Raw genomic sequence first — 24,608 nt, 5'->3', positions numbered from 1 at the left:
ACGGAAGTGTGTAATTTGGCGAACGCGGTGCACGGCTGCTACGGCTCGATGTGTGTGCTCGACGTTTCGCAAATTTGCGGGCTCGCATTAGTTTCGATTACAATCAGAAGGAATCTCGTAGCGAAATTCATAACGCTCAGGCGCTTGGTCCAACAGAGATACCGGAAACAACGCCGCGAGATGAGAAAAATAATTTTAAAAAACTCGGAAATACGTAGGTGACTGAAAGTTTGAAAATCTGTTGAACTTCGATGACAACTATAGGCTGCTTGTTGCCAAATTTGAATCCCGCTGTGATCAAATTTTCGAATTTAGAAGGGTGAAAGCTGGAATAATCCGTTTAAAATGAAACTTGAAATTCAATTTTCTCGGGAATAATTTTACACTCGATATTCTCCTCTGCGGGATTCTCTCTCGGTATGTAAACCCTCAATTTTGCGTACACAGTTAGCGAACCCGAAAGTATCGCTGAAAGCGTACGAACACCGTCGCAAGGTTGAAAAATCAATTTGTAAACTGACAATTATATTACAGGGAAAAGTAATACTAGCACTTTTCCGTCTGTTATTACAGGCATTGCCTTACAGCGCAAGCACGATTTTCACGGCTAGTCTAATGAAGGATAAGCAAGTGTAACAACAGAGTTTCCCAAAGTTTGGAACCGGGCTTTCGTGATTTACAATTAACGTTTATCTGAATAATGCGCAACCGAACTGATCCAAGCAACAATATATCTGCCAACTAATTGTCATCGATATACGGGTCTGACTAATCTTGTCTATCCTAAACATCAAATACATTGTCTACTCCTAATCTACCGAAAAAGAAACGTGTCTTCTGCAATTGTCTCAACTCTAAAACATCATCTTGAATTTTTTCATATCTCTTATTCAACTGCTCAATTATTTATAAATATTTAAAGTGATTTTGAATAGGATCTTTTTTAAAATTTTCAAAACAATTCTCAGCAACTGGATTTTATATTCCAAACATTTCACGATCGTGCCACGATGGACGGATTTTTCCCATTCTTGTCAGCACTTTTAATTTTTTGATCAATTAAAACGTTGTTTGAACGGTCCGAAATCTCTCGAAAAATTCTCAAAATTTCTACTATTCATTTGGAACACTTCAAGATCGATTCCGTTATGGAGCGATTTTTCTCTATTTCTTTGTCAAATTCAACTTTTTTTTATCGACTCCATAACGAAACCGGTCTCGAAATGTTCCAAGTGAAAAATCGAAATTTTCATAGTTTTTGGAAGTTTATACACAAACGTTTAAACGATATTTTAGTTGATAAAAAAAAAACTAGGTACTGAAAAAAAAAATAGAAATAAAATTTGCCCGTTATTGACTCGCTCTCGAAATTTTCGGAAAAAACAGAGTTTTCGAGAGTTTTAAAAAGATCCTTTTCAAAACCGCTCTCAATATTTATAAATAAAGACTGTTTCAGAGCTGTAACAATTGTGGAAAAATTTCTAAACAAAATGAAAAATGGTGAGGGTTTCACGCGGAATTCCCCATATCACACACCCGTCACTCGACTCGAGCGTTTCCATGCCACGCGACAATAAATTCTTAACGAAACGCGCGTTCGTGTGTTCGCAGAATCCAGTTGCAACGGCCTTCGAGATATTCTGGATGATATTCGAGCCGATCCTCTTCGGTATAACGGGCACCCAAATAAAGATCAACGAATTGAACGGCACGACGGTCTACCTGGGAATCGGGGTTCTGGTGGCGGGCATAGTGATCCGCATCCTGGTGACGCTGGTCGTCTCGATCGGCTCGAACCTGAACATGAAGGAAAAGGTGTTCGTGTCCCTGTCCCTGATGGCAAAGGCGACGGTTCAGGCGGCGCTGGGCCCGACGCCGCTCGAGCAAGTTTCCGCCGACGACGCCGAGCAGACGGAATACGGAGAGACCGTCCTGATGCTCTGCATCCTGTCGATCCTGATAACGGCGCCGATCGGCGCGATCATTATAACCCTTACAGGTCCCAGGCTTCTTACAAAGACGCGAGCCGCCGAGCAGCCCGAGGAGTGGAACAGGATACGACGCCCCTCGATGCGAGATATATCGATAATAAACGAGGAGATCGACATGGAGGAGGAGGACGCCGCCGAGGAGACGAAACCCTGACGGGCGACGACTCTCTCACCGAATACGATTCGAAGGAAGAAGCTCGCGGAGGGCCTTGTTCGAGAATATACCTGTAACGAGTTTGTCGGCGCATCCGTAAATCAGGGGGAGAGTTAAAAGGGGAAGCTGAAACTCTCGCTGATCGTTCCCCTTTTAAATCGTCATTCTCCGTATTATTACCTAACCACGTGACCGTGTACGTTTAACCGCCGCCGTTGTTAAACTCGTCAAATTATCATTCTCTGCAGTAATTTATCGTCACCGCGACGTCGTCGTTGTATCGTTATTGTCGCAGCTTTAAGCTGCGTCCGTCGGATCGCATCAGGCTTTTGTTCCTCGACTCGATTCGTCGGCGTTTTTACATTTTCCACGACGAAGATGAGCTGCCGTAACTCTTCTCGTCATTGCCTTAAAACACTTCGAGGGGTCCGGGACTGTGTTTAAAAGTTCGGGATGTTTCCGGGTGCGATTAAGCTTTTCTCGGTTGCACACTTCATGCGTAATAATAGCGAATAATTATTACATCACATCAGCGTGTACACAGCGATTAGTACGTTTGATATATCATACATTTCACTCATTAAAGTGATCAAAAAAACTTTATCCGTAACATCGGAGTCGATGAAACAAATATTTGGAATCATAATGTTTACTTGTAATGTTAGAGCGAATTTTTGACCGCATGTATGCGACCAAAGGGAATTTGTACCTGTGGCTCGTATAACATTCCCAGCTAATTTTTGACTTACGGAATGTATTCACGGAAACTGCTGACAAACGGTTAAATTGTCTGCAAGTTCGAAAAATCAATTTTTCAAATTATTTTCCTTCCATTATGGAAACTGTCTAAAATTACTCAATATCATATCAGCTTGTTATAAACATACGTAAATTATCACCGTTTCAGGATAAGTTACTAATACGAATATGAAAAATAAGAATAATAATAATAACACTGATAATAATAAAAAATAATACGCAGGTACGTAAAATTTTGAACAGTTTGGCAGCTCGTTACAGGTAAGTGCTTAACTGCGTAAAACAAACGGTTGTATATATTCGAGTGCAGATTTGCGATCGATAATTGTATAACTTACTTCTGACGTATTTACGTGAACATTCATGTTATACCTTATTGTTCGCACAGGTATTAATTAGTAGCGTTACAGACGTTCCCAAGCATGTTTGTTCTCAAGCGACATGCGTTTGTATTACAACCTATGTACATATATACGTAACGTACACTCCTCCCTTACACGAAGGTTGATGTATGTAGCTTTAGATTATTTTCTTTTCCCTCCTACTTCGTAGCCTATATGATTTACAGCGCGTAGAATAGAAATTAATTAAAGTAGGGTATACGCACTCCATCAACTTGACGAATAATTGCCTAACAAAACTATACGGTATAATTATCGTTAAACGAATAAAGGTACGTTATGATTACACGTATTATTCAATTGAATTGTGTTGAAACGAATGAATAATACGAGAAGCAATCGTCAAACCTGTGAAAACGATTGTGCGCAAGTAAGAAATTTCTGACTGAAATAATATGAGAACCCTATTCTAATATAATTTCATCATGATTTTAACCCAGAATTTGTGTTAGTTCGTTAGTACGGATTGTATGTATTTATATTATTATTGTTCCGATATATTCATCAAATTGTAGAAAAGTACACGCGTGTGTATTCTACTATTCATAATATCACTTGGGCTGGAAAGTTACATCGAAGTTGAACTTGACCGTTCGAAAAGGGGAAAAGGTAAAGATATATACACACACACACACATACACACACGCAAATATGAGCTAAAAAGAAAAAGAAGACTAGTAGTAGCGATGCAGAAGGAAAAGTGAGCAAGAAAAAACGTGCATGGAAAGGAAAACGCAGAAAGTAAAATGAAACAATACTTCACGAATAAAAAAAAAAATACGAATGGTAACATTTATTGAGAATGTAAGCGTATATGTATTGTGTATATGTAATTATACATACGTACGTGTAATAAAATTATGATTCATAATCTTTAAATTACTGTTAGCATCGTGTGACTATTGACATAATTTTCAATTTTCTTTCCCCTCTCTTTTCTTTTCTTTCAAGCAGATATATCTCCCGAAGCTTCCCGACGTCCACAAATCACTGCAATTTCACGCACGACGTTATACGTATGGTATAAGTATTATAAAAAAATTAACATTACATCTATTTTAAATTATTTACAAATGTTTAGAAACGAGCTGGATGTAAATTCAACTATATTAAACGTATATGTATACTAAGTAGTTGAACCGAGTAAGTTTCTTTGGCTCAAATTTAAATCAAACCACCGAATATCAAATATTCTGCAATTCTTCGAGTCAACCGAAGTTCTAATATTTGCCGAGTGTAAAGACTGAGAGAAAATTGAATAATCATTATCGTTTCGTTGAGTAGAAACGCAAAAATATCTGGCTCCTGGAAGACTCTGACATTCAGAATTCCCCGGAATCGATAAATCGACTGTTCAAATCAGGTTTGACCTTTTCTTTGGCTTTCTTGCCACAACGGGTGAGATCCCTTGAAATAATAAATTTCCTGTTCCCTGAACCTTTGCCCGCAATCTGGCAAATTGACTACCGCGGTCCGCGTAAAAGGAAACGCTCTTGTTTCATTTCATTTTCTCCCTGCAATCAAGGCGAAGAGCTGACAGCAAACGTGGAGAGTATCGTGCTGGTGCTGGGGCTCTTCCTGACTCTGTACGGATCGTGAACACCGGCGGTGCTGCATTGACGGCTTTCGACACCCTTTGCGAACTTCCGTCGCAACGCGTGAAGGACCTTCTTCTTCAGTACGAAGAGCACGAATATCATAAGACCCTGGAGGCAATTGAAGACGTCCGATACACAGAAGAACTCCGTTTTCCAACTGACGTTCGTCAGATAGTGGTTGAGGAAGTAGGATATCACCTCGAGAATCCAGGATATCCCCATTACGACGAAGAGCTTAACATTCAGGATCAATCTGCAATTCGGTTAGGTATTCGCTTATTCGGGACATTCTTCTCCGTCTCGCGTCGCGCTTCGAGCCGACAAACACGCTTCCATGCACACATCGTGCTGGCTTTTCACGTCAGTTTAGCGGACCTGTTCCCCTCGATGTTGCATCTTATTGATTGACTCGAGTTCATAAGTAACAAGGCATTTCCTCCGGTTGATAAATCCACTCCGAATAACATCTTTCGGGTTTTTTCAGACTTTTCGAACTTTGAGATCATCCGCGCGGAGAAGAGAACGACGAGAAACGAGACGGACGAACAACAATAAGACGAACAGTGAACGATAAGAACTGACGTGAAGGGTATCGACGTCCGTGAATCTTACTTATTTTTGTCAGCGTGAAACCTGCGGCTCCTGGAATCTGACGTGTTCATTTTAACTCGTCGCTGGATGTCGGCTTTGACCATGCTACACCTCCTGGCCGTAAGAATGAACAGGACGACGTTAACGATAAGCTGGATCGAGACCGGACCGGTGAAAAATAATATCTCACCATGGAAGCTGTAGCCGCCTAAATGACACGTAAAGGAAAGTAATGAGTTTGCGGTGGTAAAAATTAATGAACTGCTTATTGAAGTTGATTGCCGCCTGTGCTTCGCTAGCCGATATAACAGCGTATTATTTGCACTGCGGGAAGGAACGTCGTGTTTTATCGCTACATCGAATAGCATAGAACGAACCGGCGTCATTCGCACGGAAATAACGTAAATTGAAGATCATCGATTTTTCATGGAATATTGATTCGCGAAACGAGCGGCGAACGAAAGGCTCGTATAATATTTGAAAGGGAGACAATTAACTGCCTCCGAGAAAGATCCCCGTGGCGAAAAATGTCTGTTAATTAATCGAACGGAATTGGTAAATGAAGAAGCAATCGCTTGCTCCGATTACTCGTCGAAAGTTTAATACGCAATCAGCCGGCTGATGCACTCTGGGAAAAACTTCGGATCGTGCGTAGTATCAGCACAACTATTTTAGAAAAAGTGGACGTGACGCACAGCATAATTAGGTGCTCTTTATTTTTTGCAGAAGTTTAGTGCCTTTCAGGTTCTAATAAAGGGTTACCGAACAGTTTTTTTATTTTTCTTTTCACGACACCCGTTAGTACCCCAATTCTTTGTCTCTCATTTCTTCAGCGTTTTCAATGAACTTTATACGAACAACATATAATCAGTCGCAACAGAACCAGGTTTTTGCATATTTTTTGGCTATATCTTCTTGACATCGCTTGGACAGAGCGTAAGATATGAAAAAATTGTTCAGATTCAGAGAAATTAAAACATCGGCAAAAGAGCGCTTAATTATGTTTCAACTAATGGTTGGGTCGTGCGACATGACTCTGCTAATATTGTTCAAGTCACGTAGAAATTCTCCGAATACTTGAGAGGATAACTTAAACATTCGTGGAACTATTACCGAATCTGTGTTTAGGGAGAAATCTGTTTGTTGAATCGTTGAAGTGTCCGGTGTCAACGGATGTTGTTTTTAAAACGATATAACAAACACACGGTTAGCCAACCCGGGTTCTGGGAAGACTGAATCGAGGGAGGAACGATAAACGAAAAAACCGGCATCAAGTCACCTCAAATACATCCCGGGTAAAAAAATTACTCTCCCTTTTTCTTTCACTCCAATCAATTAAAATCAAAGCAAGAAGTCGGAAAGAAAAATTGAACGTTCGGCGAACCCGCTACAACCAAGGAACTGATTCGTGTACTAATGACCCCCGATTCTCTGGTTACAATTAGTGCCGCTCATTATTTACCCCTGATTCGCCGGAAGGAACCGACCGAGAAAAAGAGAGGAACCGTCTTTGCAGCTGACTTCCATCCGGACATTTCCTGCACGGTCGGCTTACGCGTCTCGCGATAAAAAAAAGAAAAAAAGAAAAAAAACCGCCTTCCAAACCGTGTCATCGGATGAGAAGCAATCGTGTCGCTTTAAATTCCACAGTCTGGTACAAAATCGAGTACCAATCCGTATCTTATCCGATCAGTTGTGCGTTTATACTGATATCAAATGCACTCACTTGAGAACCAGCATCGCTGAACCCCCATTCCGGGGCGCAGTTGAGCAGGTAAAAATTCTGTGTAATCAGCGGCGATAGCGACGATGACAAATATTACCGCAAAGCCCCACGCATAGAGGCAATAGAACATGAACCGTTTATGGTCCTCCTGCCTCTTGGTGTTCGTCCTTCCCGAATGCCTCAGAGATCTAATAAAGGGATGACGAACTACGTTGTATGTTGAATGTTTAATGTAGACGTATACGTATATAGGCGTGATTCAGGCGCGTTTCGATTTTTGTTTACGTACGGATCTAATGTAAGTGTTACGAAGAGGTTTTAACCTTTCTTGGGCTTATTTGCCTTACGAATTTGTAACGTAAAGTGACGAGGCGACATTAAGAGAAGAAACTTTTTGTCAGGAGATGAGTGAGCCTAGCTCCATAAATCACGGATCTATTTTTGCATCCAACTACACAAACTTTTGACTCGCACGAAGATTTTGCGTTCAAAATCTCGCTGGCTTGTATCTCATTCTCGGCTCTGCTTCCGCCGACGCAGCTGAACACATAAACAAACTTTATAAAACGTAATTGTTTTCCCGGCTAGAGACGTATAGTTCTGATGGATACGATGGGACGGAATTACGGAGCTGCAGCGCGAGAATGAGGTCAGCTCGTTTGTCAACGCAAGTGGAAAACAAACGGACGTTAAATGTCGATGGGCGGTAATATCGAGTACGCAAACTGAGAAAGAGAATCGTCTCGCTTTTTGTTAGCAATCACGGTGCTGTGTTAAATGTAGAAGCTTACAGGACACAAGAAAAATTCAAGGATGTTTCCAGGACCTCAAAGACTTCCAAGACCACTGGACACCGTGTCGATACATTATTATTTGCGAGGACGTTTCTGGCAATAAGCTTACGCGGTTTTGATTTATCATCGTTATTATCATTCACATATCTCACCCGAAAGTCCACCATATGTCAAAGCACATGACGTTCAGCCAGAAGAAGGCGGATAGGAAAGAGAATAGCATTGTGTACCCTGAAATAGAAGAAAGATAAAGCTGATCAGAATTGTCGGTAATATAAAAACGGTTCGTTCGTTTTCTGAACCGGACTGATTGAATGGTTAAAAAGCCTCGGTCGACAACGATTGTTAATTACTGTCGGAATATGGCGTGAGCTGTTTTCTCGAAACCATTCGTTAAACAAAACAGCCTTTTGCATAATAGACTCGTTGTGGCTGCAAATTTGGCGACGTAATAGCACCTAAATCATCGCTAATTTCCGGCTGACTCACGATGAACGATGTCGAAGAGGCGTAAGGCGAATAGAAAGAATTTCATTGTTCGAAAATTGCTACGCGGCTGAATAGCGCAACTTACGAGACTGTAATAATCAATAAATACTGTAAAATAATGACTTCATTCAATCGTTAAAGAGGCTGGGATTTTAGAGGTAAAAAAGTCAGCTCGACATCATCTTATTTCATACCCAGAAATGTGCAGACGTTTTCCAAGTCGATTTCATCCTCCCGTTGCGTTTGAGACTCGTTCGGTATTACGACGCCAACGATGGCGAGACAAGCCATTGCCACGAAAAGGCTCCCCACGTGACACATGAGGGTTTTTCCATGGAGGTTTTGCAGAGTCGGTAGACATACGTAAACCAGCAATGTGACCAGAAGAAAAGTACAGCCGATCGTCTGCAGCACTGCGTTCACGTGAAACCTGGTTGTAAGAGACTGTCGTGTGGTCATTTTTCATTTTCCTTTTTTGTGTTTTTGTTATTTGCTACTCGAAGGAGGGAGACTGATAAAAATGCAACGTGACAAGGTGGCAAAAGATATGAGAAAATTGGCAATGTCGAATTAAGACTCGGTGTTGTTGAAAGAAGAATATGTAAACGAGACAAGCGATGAAGAAGAGATTCTAAAACAGATGAGAAAGATGGCAAAATCAAAACGCGCGTCGTGCCAATGAGGTTTTTCAATTAAATCACGTTCAATTGAGAGAGTTTTTACGAATGAAACAAAACTAACGAAGCTGCAGTTTGAGGTTTGATTAAAACGGCACGACGGAAAGTCGTTGAAACTACATGATAAATGAATAAAAAGGCGATTAGTGACGATGACGCAACGCGGGGAGGAAATCCTCTAGAGTACAGGTATTAATTTCATTATATCTATTCTCATCGTCATATACATAGGATGAAAATAATTATCGTCAATTTGTGATATGAACCGAGAACCGCCTGGCGAATGCTCGCGTGATTAACCGCAAGTAAGTCCACCAATTACATTATAAACGACAAACTTTATTAACGAGCGAATCAGCCACACCCACATGATCTTTGTCTTCTCCGTTTTTTTTTTCTCTTCATACGTGTCCAGCTCAACGTTAGAAAACTAATTTCCTCCCTGCACGTATAACGTGTGATCTATCTTCTCATTACCGCGATGTAATATCATATCCCACGTGACGTAAACCATCTTTTAACGAAGAAAAAAAATTCCTTCTAATTAGATCAGATATTAAAAATTCCCCGATTACCAATTATTCTAAGCAGTCTGAACACTTCAAACTTTGATTTCATAATTATTTTAGGAATTTTCGATACCGAGTATTACCGTAGTTTCCAAAAGAAAAAGAAAACCGAAATCTTTGTACACGTACAAATTTGCGTGATTACAAAAACACGTTCCACGGCATTATCCGTAAAGATTTTTCGTTAGCTTTCCGACAAGATCGCGAGATGAATAAATAAATAAATGAATGAGTTTCACTTTCATTCGTTTACAAATTTGTGATAAACTGAAGGAAAGAAAAAAGAAGGTATAACATCGAAGCCGTAGTCAACTTTCGGAAAGAGTTTCGATTGCAGAAGTCTCCTTATACGTATATAATACGGGTGTCTTCTAAAGGGTTTTTAATCAGCTCTCCGAAAGAAGTTAAAAAGGTTGGCGAAACCGAGACAAACTATATATCATACACATCTATATTCGCGGCAAGATTTTCCTTACAAAGTTTTCCAAGCCACCGTGGATTTAACCCTTTAGCTGCCACTGTAGCATTTTATCTACACGAGAGAAACAATTATTTTTAAAAATATCTTCTTCAATTTCAATCTGAAAGTTCTGAAACAATTTGACGAATAGTAACGCCCCCTAGAGAAAGTTTTCACTGAATAATTTCAATTGAATAACTTTTCATTTAGGCGTGAAAATTGAAATATCCTATTTCGAAAAAGTGCGATGTTTCAACAATTTTCTTCGAGAATAATGACTTTTTTCAACGGCCCATTAAAGGGTTAAAGTGAGTAAAATTTCACCTCTCCTCGGAGTAATTTTCTTCCAGGGGGGGATCCTCGAAGCACACAAATGGATAAAGGCCGTCCGGTCCGAGGCTGCTGTTGTAGAACATGTCCATGCAGTGTTGGTGATGCCCGTAAGTTTGGTAACCGGGAACGTGTAGTTTTCCTTCCGGTACGAGATGCCATTTCTCGTCTTTGAGTACCGCGTACATTCCGTACGAGCACGGCTTACCGACGAGAAGTCCGTACTCTGGAAGCGGTTTTCATAACGTGAAGAATGTTCGAGCGAAAGGGGGAAAACAGCGCGCGCGGATTTATTCGACGCGTTAACCCGGGTTTCGCCCTTTCAAAAACGAGGAAAAGAATGGAGTCGAACACTCGGGTGCAAGTAGGTGAACGAGGATGAAAGTCGGCGAAGGGTTGCAGACAATAATTATACGCCAGAGTGCAGGGTAGGTGCAGCCTAGAAAAGCAGGGAACTACTGCCACAGAGGTAACTCGTAACCCAGTTCCGACTCTGCGTCTCGCTTTTCGCGTGAGTACGAGGTTAATTACAAGGAGACAATTTCATCGTCTCCGACAGTTTCGCTCTCCGTCGTCTCTCGGACGTCGTCGACGTCGCATCTGTGAACTTGGCCCCTAATTTTCCGAAAATCGGATTTATTTTTTCGAGTTATACATTCCATTTGAATAGTTCTGGAGTTCTTTGTGAGTTTTAAAAAAAGTTCTGTCGATTTTGGTAGTCAAAATCGAAGTTGACTCGTTTATTCGTCGCATCGAAGGTTGTTTACTATATACTAAGAAAATGAAAAATAAAAAAACGCCGGCGCGCGGTATTTGAATACCGAAATTTTTTTCGAGTTCTAAAAAGATTTCAAAGGGTTCTAGAGTTCCGTCTAACTGAATTTTTTTTATTTCGTTTCATTACCGAAATATTGAACAAGATATCCACGCGCCTTGCTTACAACGAAAATTAATTTTCAGCATCCCCGAAGTTCTGACGAGAGCTCTGAGTAGACGAGCAAGGGTTCTAACGAATATTCCAACGAAATTTTCCGGTATTATCGAATTGAATAGAGTCGCGTCGGTCTTTAGGGTTCTGTTTCGTGAAGTTGGTCCCCCGAGTGTTACATTCTATTTTCGCTACAAAAATCGACGGCACTATTTTTAAAGCATACAAAGAATTCCAGAACTATTCGAATGGAAGCTGGAACTCCGAACGAAAATATCTATTTTCGAATAATAAGGGGCCAATTTCACAGAGGTGTCGTCGTCGAGTCGTCGTACAAATACGAGTCACCATACTTTTTCTTTCTCGGGCGCGCCCGAAGAAGCGGAGTGGATAGGAAGATACGACAAGCTGTACTCTGTTTAAACAATGAATCAAGGTATTCCGTGCAGCACTTACTTTGTGCCTTTGATTAGAAATTCACAGAGATGTTAAAAGAGCGCCACCCCTCGGCTGGCGATAATTAACATTAATTGGCAAGCATCGTACAGTAGAGTGGATTCGAGTCTCGCTCTGTCAACGCCGACTGACGCAAATAGGAGAAGCAAAGGCCAAGCTTATGAAGAGGTTGCCGGTGAAAAATTCCAGAATAATCACATCGGAATCGTATAACCTTACAGCTCTGGAGGGATGTTGCGCGCTGTGCAAAAAGAATTTGTCACAAGCTTGACCCGCGCGGAAGTGGGGCGTAAAAAAGGGGGATGATTGATTTGAAAGGAATAGTGGCATCGGCGTGACAGACGGAATAAATTCGCATGATTTATTACCGAGAGTCCGAGTAATCTGATCTCTTTCGTATCAAATTTCCGCATCGACAAATTCACGTCGTTACGTGTGGGTGTACACGTACGGAATAAAAGCGCGTGACAAAACGGAAAAAATCGTGGCTATTTGTCGTTTCGTGAGGGAGGATCGTGAGACCGATCTACGCGGGAAAAGTGCTCGCATCCTTACCGGTAGAGTTAAAAACCTGTTCCGTCGAGTTCTCCGCCGGGTTCGACAAATTCCGGACCTCCTCGTGCAGCTTCGGCGTCGTCAATTCGGCCGGTAATTTTTTACAAGAGGTTTCGACCAGCGCCTCGTCTTCCCGGCAACATTTTCTCAAGCAGGTATTACCGCGACAGTATTCGACGCCTCGACAGACTCTGACTACCAGAAGACCGGGCGAACTGCCCGATTCGAGACAGGCGCTTTCATCGGTTGCAAGCAGATCGACAACGCCGTTGGAATTCGTCGCCGTCACCTGAGAAGTTTGAATATAAAACAAATTTACGTCAAGCGACCCCGGAACGCAGATGTTTCGTTCTATCCTCTCTTTGTCTGTCCCTCTGGGATTCGTTTCGTAATTTATTTATTTTTTATCTTATCATTATTACTATGTTTTCCCTCTGTACGTCTGCCAAATCCACTTCCACCATCCACGACACGCGGATCCGATGAAATGTGATTTAGATGCTAAAACTGCACAGTCGCGGATGAATTTTATAGGTATATAAAGCTCGCGAATCGAGCCAAAAATCGTTTCCAATCAAAATTTTACGGCTCGATGATAACGAAGCACGGCTTGAATCGTAAATTGTTGCACAATTTTCGAACAAACGCATCGTCCAAATTTTCGCTAATTGCTCTATGTATATAGTACATAAATTACTTCTGCAATCGCTGAGCGTTATCATCTCTGTACGTATTATCAGAATAAAATTAGAGTACGCCTGACAAATATTTATACGGATCTGCATCCACGCGTTTAGATCACAAATTGCCAGACTGATTTAATCGCGTGTCAATTATTCTTTGAAACAAAAAAATCTGTGTTTCTCCCATGATGGATTCAACGTGTATTACCATATATGCGTACACGAGTATAACGCGGTATATATTATACCTGTTCCGGACACTCAGTCAACCGACATTGAAAAACTTTGCGGTAGGTAGGTGTATACTGTATATATAATATAAACTTGAGAGTACTAGATAGATATAAAAATTGTAGGCGTTGAATAAAAAGCGGCTAAAGTAGCCCGAACTTGACGCAGACTATATCTGACGCGGTCTTGTGTATACAATTAATTTGAGAAGAAAAAATAAAGCAAACGTCGGCGTTCGTGCGCGGATCGTGCACATTCGCACGACAGCTATAACCTCGATGATAAAGCGGAGCACTTTATAGGATACATTTTGACCTCAGCTTCCGGAACTTCCTTGCTTATTATACGCAGCAATTGATACTTAGATGTGCTTCAAGGAAGTGACCAAATGATGTTGTGTAAAAACTTATTTCCCTGTTTCGCACTGAATCGGTATATGAAACGGTTCGATGTTTACTTTTATTTCGAATGTTTTGAACTTACGCCGACGTGATGCGGCTGTGATCAATTGATGACAGTTTTGGTATTTCGTATGGAGTATTTTCCCAAAATATCGCAGACTATAATACCCAACGTACGACGTTGCAGATAAGCCGCGTTGAAACAATTACAACAAACTTGCACGACGACCGAATTCAATTACCGAGTGGTAGGGAGTGAGAAAAAAAAACTGACGATAAAAAAAAAAAACAAAAAAAAAACATACAAGAATTTTGCACTCCGTAAGCGATATATAAGAGAGGTGGAGAAGATTCGGTCGGACCTCACGCATTCAACCGGATCTTATCGAATTTATTTGAACTCTCAACCCTCTACAGCTGATATTCTACTCCGTGTTCCATGAATATTGCATGCGGCATCTGGAACGAGATAACGTGATCATACCTACCCTACAGCTGGAAGTTAGGCGTCCAATTAGCTGTGACAATTTATGAGGCAAACGTTAGTAACGTTAACGAAACGAAACATCAGGGAAAAAATCATAATCGCGCAATTTTAGAATAGTTTTTAAGTAGTTTCTTTTTCAAAATAAATGTATGTTTGGTTTATCATGGTTTAATAAATTTCGGACATTGCTAAAGGTGCGAAGTAACGATTTTTTCTAAACAAGCATTGTCACGGTAACGTAACTAACTCCATCCTCATGAAAATTTAACGCCTAACCTTGTCGCTGCAGCATAGTTCTTCAAATTTTTAAAGACGCTATTGATTTCGACAATTTGGAATTTGGAATTCAAAAATATAACGCTTCCCGTTTAAACGACGCAAGGTCCTACAACCGTGATTCTGCAGACAAGACGATTACGCGATCGTCATTATACATTGTGAACATTCACCTGGATCCTTCCATTCACGATCGAAACGTCGGTCTGATTGACTTCTTGATCGACAATAGCGTGCTGGCACATCGGTGGGCCTCTTTTGACATAGAGAAAATCGGCAAACCCGTTACTGCGGACCAAAGATCCCGTAGAAATATCCCGATCCGAATCTTCCAACGGCACGCAGGCGCGCCGATCGATTCTAAAAATCTCGCCACGGACGCAGCATCTCCTGATTTTTGAGACAGTCGGAAGGTGGCGAGGTTCGTCCAAAGATCCATCGGTCAAATTCGCGTCCAAGTTCCGGGTACAGTACAAAAGATCCGGAGAATCGTTCGGTCGCGTTTCAATGCCGTCTTCCGAGTTGAGAATAACGTCGATGCAAAAGTCGCTCAGCAAATGGGTTGAATTTGCATTCGCAAGTGGAATGCTCGTGAGATTGGCGCCATTCTCGCAGGCGGGAATGCCCGGATTTTTTTGCCCGAAGTTGAGCGGTTCAAAGAACTCTGGAGCATCGGGAGGTGGCGTTTTGCACGCGTACGATTCTCCGTCAAAGGTCACCAAGCTTCCGGGGTCGCAGCATCTCCTCGGAGGCCTCGACTCGTCCACTTTTACCGGCGATGTTTCCGCCGCTAAAAGTGTCAGGAACACCAACAAGTTCGACACCTCGATCAAGTTCGTCCGATACGGGGCCATCGGGACACGAACAGAGCCGTCCTCCGCTTCTCGAACCGCGGGCTGGTGAAAGAGAAAAATAGAAAACACGTTGCACGATACGCTCGATATATTATACAGCGTATCAGCCCCGTTCGTGCAGGCTTACGTCTTGGCCTTTTCATCGCTGTGCCACTTTTTCTAACCGAAGAATCTCTGCGCGTTTATTTATTTATATGTACATCTATAATGGCAAGTGGATATTTTCCTTGGATATGTTTTATTTTTTTCTATATTACAATTGAACGCGAGCTAAGACACCAGCGAATTTTCACACCCTTCCGTAAGACGACAATTTGACAGTACATTTTATTACACGTGGACCGTACAATGGTTATACACATGCAGTACACTCGTTTATCACGTCACCCGGAGTATGTTATCATCAGACACGAGGGAATAGAAAACCGATAAAACACATTCTCCGTACACACAGCAACAGCAGCGGAAGAAAAAGCCTGCAAGCAATCTCCAGGAGAATGAGAAAATTTATTTTTCAACACGCCGACGCGAACTGACCGTAAGATAAATTGTCAAGGATAATTGCCGAGTGTTTTTTCTTTCTTTTTCAATAAAGAATAAAAAAAAAAAAAAATGCTTATCATTGAACAGTTATAGCAGTTGGAAACTTTCGAAAGAACGATCTATCAACGTGTCGAAGAAAGTTTTAATCGATGCTTCGTTATACCTCGATGATATCATGATGCAGGTGCAACGCTCCTGTGTTATACGATAAAATTTCCCTGCACGCATTCCAATAAACTTTACACACATGAAATGCCGGAATGCATTCTGGACCGAAAGTCGCTCGTGCGCGTAACACCTTAGAAATGCAGGATTTTTGGTATTTTTTATTTTTTTTTTTACGAAAGCCATTGATTGACCCTTTTCTTTTCATTACATTTTCGATTACTTTTCAATTTCCTGCAACTCAACGGAATGAGAAAAAGAGATCGAATTAAATCACGGCAGATCGTCCGACGTTTTTACATACCCAAAGAACGGTGTATTTTACTTTACAAACGAAAGAAAGTAAAAGTAAATAAAACGATGATAATAATAATAATAAAATGAAATTGTACAACGAACCGTCAGAGTACAGGCAGGAAAATCCCGCTAAGCGTACAGCTGAAAAACTGGAACGTAAATCGTCTGCTCCGGAGTGAAGTACTGGAAAAAAAAGACAGGCGTCTGGATCGGAGTAAAAGAGTGAACGAAATGACGGCCGGATGAAAAAGAGTCTGGTGATCAGCCTCGGATTTGTACTAAAATGTGATAAATCTTATCCAACTACACGTGCATGTGTCGCAACTACAATATGTTATCTTTTGCGAAGCGTCACAGTCCGTGAATTATTTGTTTCACAACACAGCGTCGATATCACTGACGAACAGGGTACTCGGCAAATCAGAGGCTCGAAAAATCCTCCCGATATTCGACGAGAACAGCGCGTCAAGTTAACGCTGAAACGCGTCAGAGTTCAACAGTCACTGTTCAATTTGTTGAAGGGTAATATAACGCGTATGTAGAACTGCGAAAAAGTCCGAACGAGTATCGATACGCGCACTTTTTCACCCCCGGCATCTTCAAGGGTTGCCGGCCATTTTCGGTTCAGCCTCTGAACCACCGCGTCTCTTCCTCCTTCTCTGGCAGGTCTTCACCACTGATCAGACATGACAGAACTAACCGACTGCCCGGCTTACGATACTCCCGTAGCCTCTAGCCTCCGTCTGTCGGGCTCTCCGACACATGGCACACCCACGCTTTACCGAACCTGTGGAACACACCGACAGACATCCACATTGCGGCGCACATCGACACTCTACCTCGAATCGCAGTTCCTTGTAGAACTTGGATATAGTTATTGACTTTGGTGACCGTTCTAATAGTTGGGAACCTTTTCTTCCTTTACGGTTGTATTGTTTGCTTAGAAATTTTTTGCACCGTTCAAGTTACGCCTCGAACGACGCGAAGAATCACACCTTCGCACTCCGTTCCCCGTTGAACAGACACTTGGGTCCATGATTTGACGGACGGCTGGTGGTACGCGAAAATTGATACGCTGGAGGCTACGAAAGGAGAATTTATCTTACGAACGTATGCGCGAGAACTGCGTTAACTGTTGGAAGAATTAGAGACGTTGATTTGAACGCGGTTTTTTTCAATGGGCCCCTGGCGTACTTTCACAAGCAAAGAAACTTGTCTGTATAGTCTGTGTGCATAGACGGATTCACATCCAAGTTTTGTCAGGCATATATCCACATGAGGTAGCACTGATGGGCGCATACGTACACAGGTCTCGCCCACACTAGTAACGTGCTCGAAAAGTCCCAGAAGCTCAAATCCGTATAAACGTCTATTGAGTATAATATTGTGCACGTAACATGCTGCTGTAAGTAGTAAGAAAAAGAATAAGAGATTGCGATAAATACAAGTCAGCGTCAATTTGGGAAGTAATTTGAGTACACTCAAGTATCGCGATGCGAAAAGTACCGGATGACGGATGGCTGGATTCAGTGCCAATGGAAATATTATACAGCAATTTATCACTTGTGTAGTGTCACTTTATTCAGAACAAAGTCCAGACCAGATGACGATGTGCAGATGCAGGTGATGTCGAACGGCTACCGGTCGACAAGGAAATACTTTTTCTGAATTAATTACTGTGTTAAGTAGCGGTAAGCCTTCCGCGTGATAGACGAATACCGAAACACGATGTTCCGGATCGAGGATCAATGAATAGCTGCGAAGAGATAGACGGGAAACCGGTATGCGATTACGCGCGATTTATTTAATCGTCGGCACGGCTGCGAAGTGTAAACAGTACCAAGAATCTCTTCTAAACTATGACTAAGTTACGCCTGTAGCGTAAAGTTACAGATAAAAGTCGGCGATCACACATCGCATGCTGTATGTGTTCGTATCTGTGTACGTGTAATGCACGCGAGGTATAAACAATGTCTCCTCTGTACTCGATTCAAGTCGATCCTCCGGATGGAAACTCTGTCTGATCCGAAAATAGGAGTGGCTGGCCTATTTTGACGTGTAAAAAATTTTTCTGGTGATCAAAACTTGGAAGGATCAATATTTGAAATTTCGATATAGAATGAACACTGACCAGTGACACTTTCAAAAATCAAGATTTCCAACAATTCATCTTTCGTTATTTTATTTTCGCATGTTTTACACTTCGATTTATCGGCCATTCCAGATATTGATCCTTCCAACTTTTGATCACCGCCAACAAATTTCGTTCACCATTCACCGAGATTTCCCTACTTTCTGAATGCGCATACAAGCGTGAAAGTCTCGTGAATTCGGTGCAACAAAAATCGGATTTTAGGAAAGAAAATGCCGGTGGAAAAACAGCTGCGACGCTTTTAGGATTGACATTTGTTGTTTCTAAAACTCGGCTCGTGACATCCTGGAAGTCAGTTTTACAATTTAGAAGAAATTTCGATGAAACCTTGAATAGAACGACTTTCGAGGTAATAATTATTACAGAGAATAGGTATGTTGTAATTCCATGAATCTTCGCGGCACTTTTGAACACAGAAACAAAGGTGGCGGCTTTTATCCTAAAATTTATTTGTAAGTTCGTGGAATCGACGCTTCCTGCGTGACCAATGTCACTGCCGTTCAAGGGTTCCTCGGAAATTTCAGCGCAACTCTTTCGGTCTACATTTAGCACCCCTTTCAGCCACGGTTAAATTTGCTAATTACTTTCAAGCTAATCAAATAGTCCTAGATTCTTATCTCACGATCAGCATTAGATTTATGTAAAAAGTATAGGGGTGTAATTGCCCGTTGGCAAAAACCAGCAATTAGTCCAATTACGAAGGAGTTAGGTATGTACCTGTATACATTTTGCGCAAAATTTCATCACCCTTTTTAACGTCTGATACCGACTTACAATTATAGCCGCATTCAACACTTTCATGCAGGGCCTGGATTAATACATGAATAAATATTTTTTATTTCAATCATTTTCATTCCTGATTTGGTTTTTCTGCATGAATTATGATATTTGGAGCCAGAAAATGCAGTTTTTTGTTTTCCATATTTCAGTTTTTCAAGTCCATCTTACATGTTTGTACATATTTTGTAATTTCCGATACATATTTGTCCGAGCCCTACTTGTACGTTTTAACGTCACTCATAGATTGTGGAATAAGTGATTATTCCAACCTTAGCCGTGATGCGGCTGCACAAGCTGACGCGAATCGTGATTCGTGACTGGGGTCAGTTTTATTACAGCTGATATATATGCCGGGTCTCAGTTAATTAGTAAACGATGCGCCGAGTCCTCGGCGCTCCTACAGGTTGTCGTGAGGACAGAAGCTAATTACCAATGAACGTATGACAATTTGAGTAAAGAGCAATCAGCGATGAAGTGTGTTACGTATAAACAATTTTATGGAAAGGCCGACTATCCCCGTCCGTTCGCACGTTTTAAGGTGCGTGTACTTTTCATTTGTCGCAATCGCTGGAGAGTTTCATCTTCAGTTGATCGTTGATCAGGGAATAATTTGGGTTATTGACGAGCAGGGAATACGACAGGTAATTGTAAAATTAATTTATACGATAGATGGACTGTAACAAGTATTTGTTGCAACTTTTTAAATTGCCTCGATTGATCGTTCGACTTTTAAACTGATACGGTCTACATTCGTAAGCGCGTATCAATTTCAATTTTCTAATCATTAATGTCAATTTCGTCCGAGAGATTGAATGCCCCGATATTGATATCCCATGTTCCTATCCCACTGCAGATATTGAACGACGAATCGACGTAAACAGGACCAACGTCACCGCTACTCGCAGCTTTTATGGGGGCCCCAGCCATTCAAGCACTACGCAACGCCGCTGTTTTCCACTATTTTATCCCAACTCGCACGCTTTGTCACGCACATACGGACCTTTATGCGCCCCTCGTAACGTTACGTGACAAATTTTTCCTACCACCTTCCGCCATGTTTTCATTTTACCAAAATTCCAGAGTTGACGCAGCTGACATCGTCCAACGAACGGAAAATCGTTTGCCGCAGGAACGGCGTAAAGTTCGGGATCGCTTGATGTCCGATTAATCACTACTCATTCGAAATTTCGCCTCACTTTCCCGACCAGTATTCGCACATGTAAAACATTAACGTGTATAAAGTTAGATATGCAACAATTGTATCGAGATAATTTGAGCCGATCATTTTCGACTTTACTCGTTACAGTAATATTTTTATTCTTTTTTCCGTAGGCAGTCAGGTCGAAAAGGGGGACGCCAATTTTCAGTTTTCTTTACGTAATATTTTAACAATACACCCCAAAACTGACGTTTCGGGATAATTTAAGAGCGATATCTGTGATGCTTTTATGGGCTTGCATCAGTGTATGTATATGGAGGGGCGGATGGCGCATAATCGCTTAATATATTGTCAGCTATTTTGATAACCGCAACACCGTGGGCGTCGTGCTCGTGCCGAAGTGAGAATATTCCAGAGCCTGTACCCGTATTAAGTCTTTAAAATCGTTCGCACACTGCAGAAAATGTTGAAATTTTCATCGATATTTTACAATCTTTCGTCACAAAATTGAATTCCGCAATTTCGAGATCGGCTATTATTGGTAATCACTGAACGGAGAAAGTCCAGTTACACCTACGTTGTTGTAAAAATGACTTAGCTCTCATATTTTCACGTTCACGTGTGAAAATCTCGGTTGAGAATTTCCACCCCGGCCAGACCTCGATATCACGGACAGTTAAACTCGGGGTGAAAATCCCATATTGTGCCGAAAGTCAAGATTCACCAGAATGGGTGAAAAAGTTTCCGACGACTCGCCGCACTTGCTTAGCCTTATTCCGATGTTACGTACCGGTAATAATGCACGCACCTGTGCACATAGGTATACACGTAGCTATAAACGGAGAAAAATATTTGTCAACAAAGGAGAAAAATGCGACGAGGTACCCGAACCTCGTTCGTACGTATGCGCGTGCATGTAGATTATACATCCGCGTACGAGGAGAGAAGAAATGACCTAAAACACACAAGGTAGTCCTACCGCAATTTGTTACACTACTCCTAGGGGAGTCGATTTAACGGTTGGGTTATACGATCAGTGGTCCATAAATTGGCGGGATTCCGTGAGTTAAAACTATCCATGGTGCGGAGGATTTATATAGGTAACGGGGCGGCGGTTCGACCGAGAGTAAGTTAATTAATATATTAGCCGTGAGGTTTCGTCGTCGCGTCGGTTGCAGCGTGGGCTGGGTTCAAATTCCGAATTAGAAAAGTTCCGAAAGCGCCAAAGTCGAAATTTCTTGCTGGTGAAAGTTGAAGTGAAGAAATCAAACTCTGACGAAACATCAAAATTTCGAATGGTCCGAAACCCCGACAAGCCAAAGCTCCGAAGGTGCGTAAATAAGAAAATGTAAAAAACTGGCAGATCGAAGTTCCGAGTGATCGAAGATTTTCAGTTCTGTGAATTTCTAGTTTGGTGAAATTTCGCCACTTTGAGCTTTCTTCGTTTTGGATTTTCGATATTTTTACATTCGGAATCCCGGTCATTCCGATTTTCAGTTTATCTGATTTCTTACACCCGCTCGTTGAGTAAACCACGCTGTGTGATAATATTATAATTTTCGTAATTACTCTATCGAAACTTTATTTTTCGGAATGTAGCTTAATCGAAACTTTGCTCTACCGTGCCTTGAATTATCGAAATTTTTCATTTCGGAACTTTGAGCCGGCGTGTTTCCGACCATTCGAAACTTTGTTGTTTCTTCAAAGTTTGATTTCTTCACTTCAAGTTTCACCACCAAATAATTCGGATCTTCAACCCCGCCCCTTACAACGGTGGTCGCAGGGCGCGGTCATCTCGTGTTCTCCCGCATGTATATATCGAATTCCAGGGCCAATCAATTTCGCGATTAACCCTGTAACACGCGACACGTGTGTCTGTCGGATGGTTGCGGATAGGTAGACGATACCTAGGCGCGTCGGTTTCGCACACGCACGGGAGTCAATTACCCAGGAATTAGCATCCCGGCGTTTTTCGCGGGGTCTGATTAAACCACGCTCATCCGCTTCGGCGACAATATTTAACCTCAGACCTACGCGGCGGTGATTAATTGCACGCAAGGTAGACGACGAAGGCACGGAAGCAGGTTGACTCTCTTGCTACCGTGTTGGCACACGGTCAAATTTTCATCAACGACACCTTCAATCAAGTGCGCCGCCCCGATTAATCAGTGCGTTCCAGGTTACGTTCGCGATACGGAACAAACATGTGGACAAATTTTTACCTACAGAACCTCTAATCTTTATTTTTTAACTAATGGATTCCCAGTGGCTCACTATTTTTTTGGAATCGGAACTGAAACGAGTTTTCTTTCCATTGGAATTTAACGTCTCTCTGATCAACGTATCGTTTGTTTCTTCGTAAAATTTGCGTAAAATTTGCTTGGAAAGAAAACTCGTTCCACTTTTGATTATAAAAAAATAGTGAACCACTGGAAACCTATTAATGAACATTAATGTAACATACATACATACGTACGATCCGCGAAAACTATATACTGGGCGAAAAGTTTTCTAGTGCAATTTAATTTGTTGCATACTGCAGTTTTCTCCCCCCTTTTTTTACTTTATTTCTTCCTTTCTTCGCTCCACCGTTATTTCAAATTTATCCGTAAGTTTTCTCTCTCTCTCTCTCGTACTCTCTTTCTCTCATTTTGCGCGAAAGAATCTAACAAAGAAATACATACTTGCCAACCGATCGACGATCACCGATTGCAGCGGACGGAATCGCTAATTGACGACCACGATGTGATTGCTGTGATTAAGTGGAGTGAAGTGGTCACTTCCTCGGCATTTACCCTAATTCGAAAGGATCTGACCGCGTATTTTTTTCGTCCACTCATACTCGAGACTAGTGATTTAATCGATTTAAGAGAGCTGGCGCAAGTTAAGTAATTGCTTAGTACTTGAGTTTCAATTTTTCTTTTTTTTCAGTTCTTCCGAATCGCTCTCCACTCAACAGACCCAATTTTTTTTTGCGCAAATAAAATTCTGCAACGCATGCGGACTATTCTCTGACCCTGACCGAATTCGCCTCTCCCCGAACGTAATATTTATAGGTAAAAACGAAGAAACTGTCGCCTATATTAAACCCGAACCGTCAGAATAAAAAGTATTGTCTCTGATCGAGAAATCTGCACGATCATGATTAGGAGGAAGTTTTTCCTTCGAAATCTCAGAGGCCAATTCAGTGTCTTGAATACACATAATTATAACCGAAAACGAGGATGTCACGCAGAGCATTAAACATATTAAGACGGAAGGTATGCTTTTGAATCGTATGTTTTTCACCTCTGATAAGATAGCGATAGACCGTTTCGCATATCCTTCGTCGGGTGGTCATAAAATATAGATCCTGGCACATTTTATGATCAACAGAAGTAAACTGGAAGTGAAGACAAATTGATTAACGCTCACCGTACGCAGCCTCTCACGTGGCTTATACCGTGTCGTTAGAGGGTTCGATATACTCGGAAGCAGCTTTAATAACCGATAAAATATGATCGAGTTCCACGGTATTGCTGGTGAATAATTTCAAGCGTGGCGGAGGAAGAGTGAGAGAGACAAGAGCGAGAGAGAGAGAGTGAGAGAGAGAGAACGAGAGGGCAGGAGAGCTGCAAGTAAAACGTGCCTGTTTCGTACATCGTCGACGTCGTAGACATACGCATTGTTTAATGTTTACGTATGGGGAAAACGCGTTGTCGAGAAATATTCGCGGAGGAATGCACGTGGAACGCCTGTTACCCCCGTTAATCTACGTACATCATGTCTGCAGCGTCTATAACGTGTGATCGAGATCGAATAAACACCGATCTTGGTTTACGAGATTTTGTTAATACGTACGCCGCGTGCAGAGACTCGCCTCTGTCAAAACTGCAGATATAACGAGACTTGCGTTTCTTTTTTTTCTCTACTTTGAGCTCCTGTTTGTTTTTTATCTTCTTCCTTGTTCCACGTCGTTTATCACGTTCCGGCACGACTCAAAGTACGATTGCTTTATAAGCATATTCGAAATTTCCCGAAGTACTTCTGATGTTTAACGCATCAAAGCTGCTCGATTATATCTACTGTGTGTAATTCAAAGAGTCTCTATCTCTCTTTATCT

The 24,608-nt window shown here is 41.6% G+C and overlaps 2 protein-coding genes across 5 annotated transcripts in view; one reads left to right on the top strand and one right to left on the bottom strand.

Annotated features, from left to right (window-relative positions):
- The window catches only part of Nha1 (Na[+]/H[+] hydrogen antiporter 1), a 28,407-nt gene extending 24,256 nt beyond the window's left edge, over positions 1 to 4,151 (top strand). For all 4 annotated transcript variants that reach the window (XM_069133615.1, XM_069133616.1, XM_069133614.1 and 1 more), the window contains exon 7: positions 1,612 to 4,151. In XM_069133615.1, coding sequence (XP_068989716.1) covers positions 1,612 to 2,145 — 534 coding nt within the window. In that variant the 3' untranslated portion in view covers positions 2,146 to 4,151. The remainder of the gene's footprint in view (positions 1 to 1,611) is intronic.
- Positions 4,064 to 18,144, bottom strand: LOC124212183 (G-protein coupled receptor Mth2). The gene is made up of 10 exons (XM_069133613.1): positions 16,729 to 18,144; positions 16,518 to 16,598; positions 14,730 to 15,452; positions 12,479 to 12,767; positions 10,534 to 10,765; positions 8,698 to 8,933; positions 8,167 to 8,245; positions 7,221 to 7,408; positions 5,516 to 5,702; positions 4,064 to 5,156 (listed from the first exon to the last, which is right to left on the bottom strand). Exons 3-10 carry the CDS (start codon positions 15,408 to 15,410, stop codon positions 4,826 to 4,828), a joined length of 2,223 nt encoding a protein of 740 aa, XP_068989714.1. The 5' UTR covers positions 15,411 to 15,452; positions 16,518 to 16,598; positions 16,729 to 18,144; the 3' UTR covers positions 4,064 to 4,825.
- Positions 18,145 to 24,608: the final 6,464 nt, after the last annotated feature.

This window comes from Neodiprion pinetum, chromosome 2, assembly GCF_021155775.2.
Source record: "Neodiprion pinetum isolate iyNeoPine1 chromosome 2, iyNeoPine1.2, whole genome shotgun sequence".
Taxonomy (NCBI): domain Eukaryota; kingdom Metazoa; phylum Arthropoda; class Insecta; order Hymenoptera; family Diprionidae; genus Neodiprion; species Neodiprion pinetum.
Note: the sequence above shows the minus strand (reverse complement) of the source record. Positions and strands in the feature narration are given on the sequence as shown.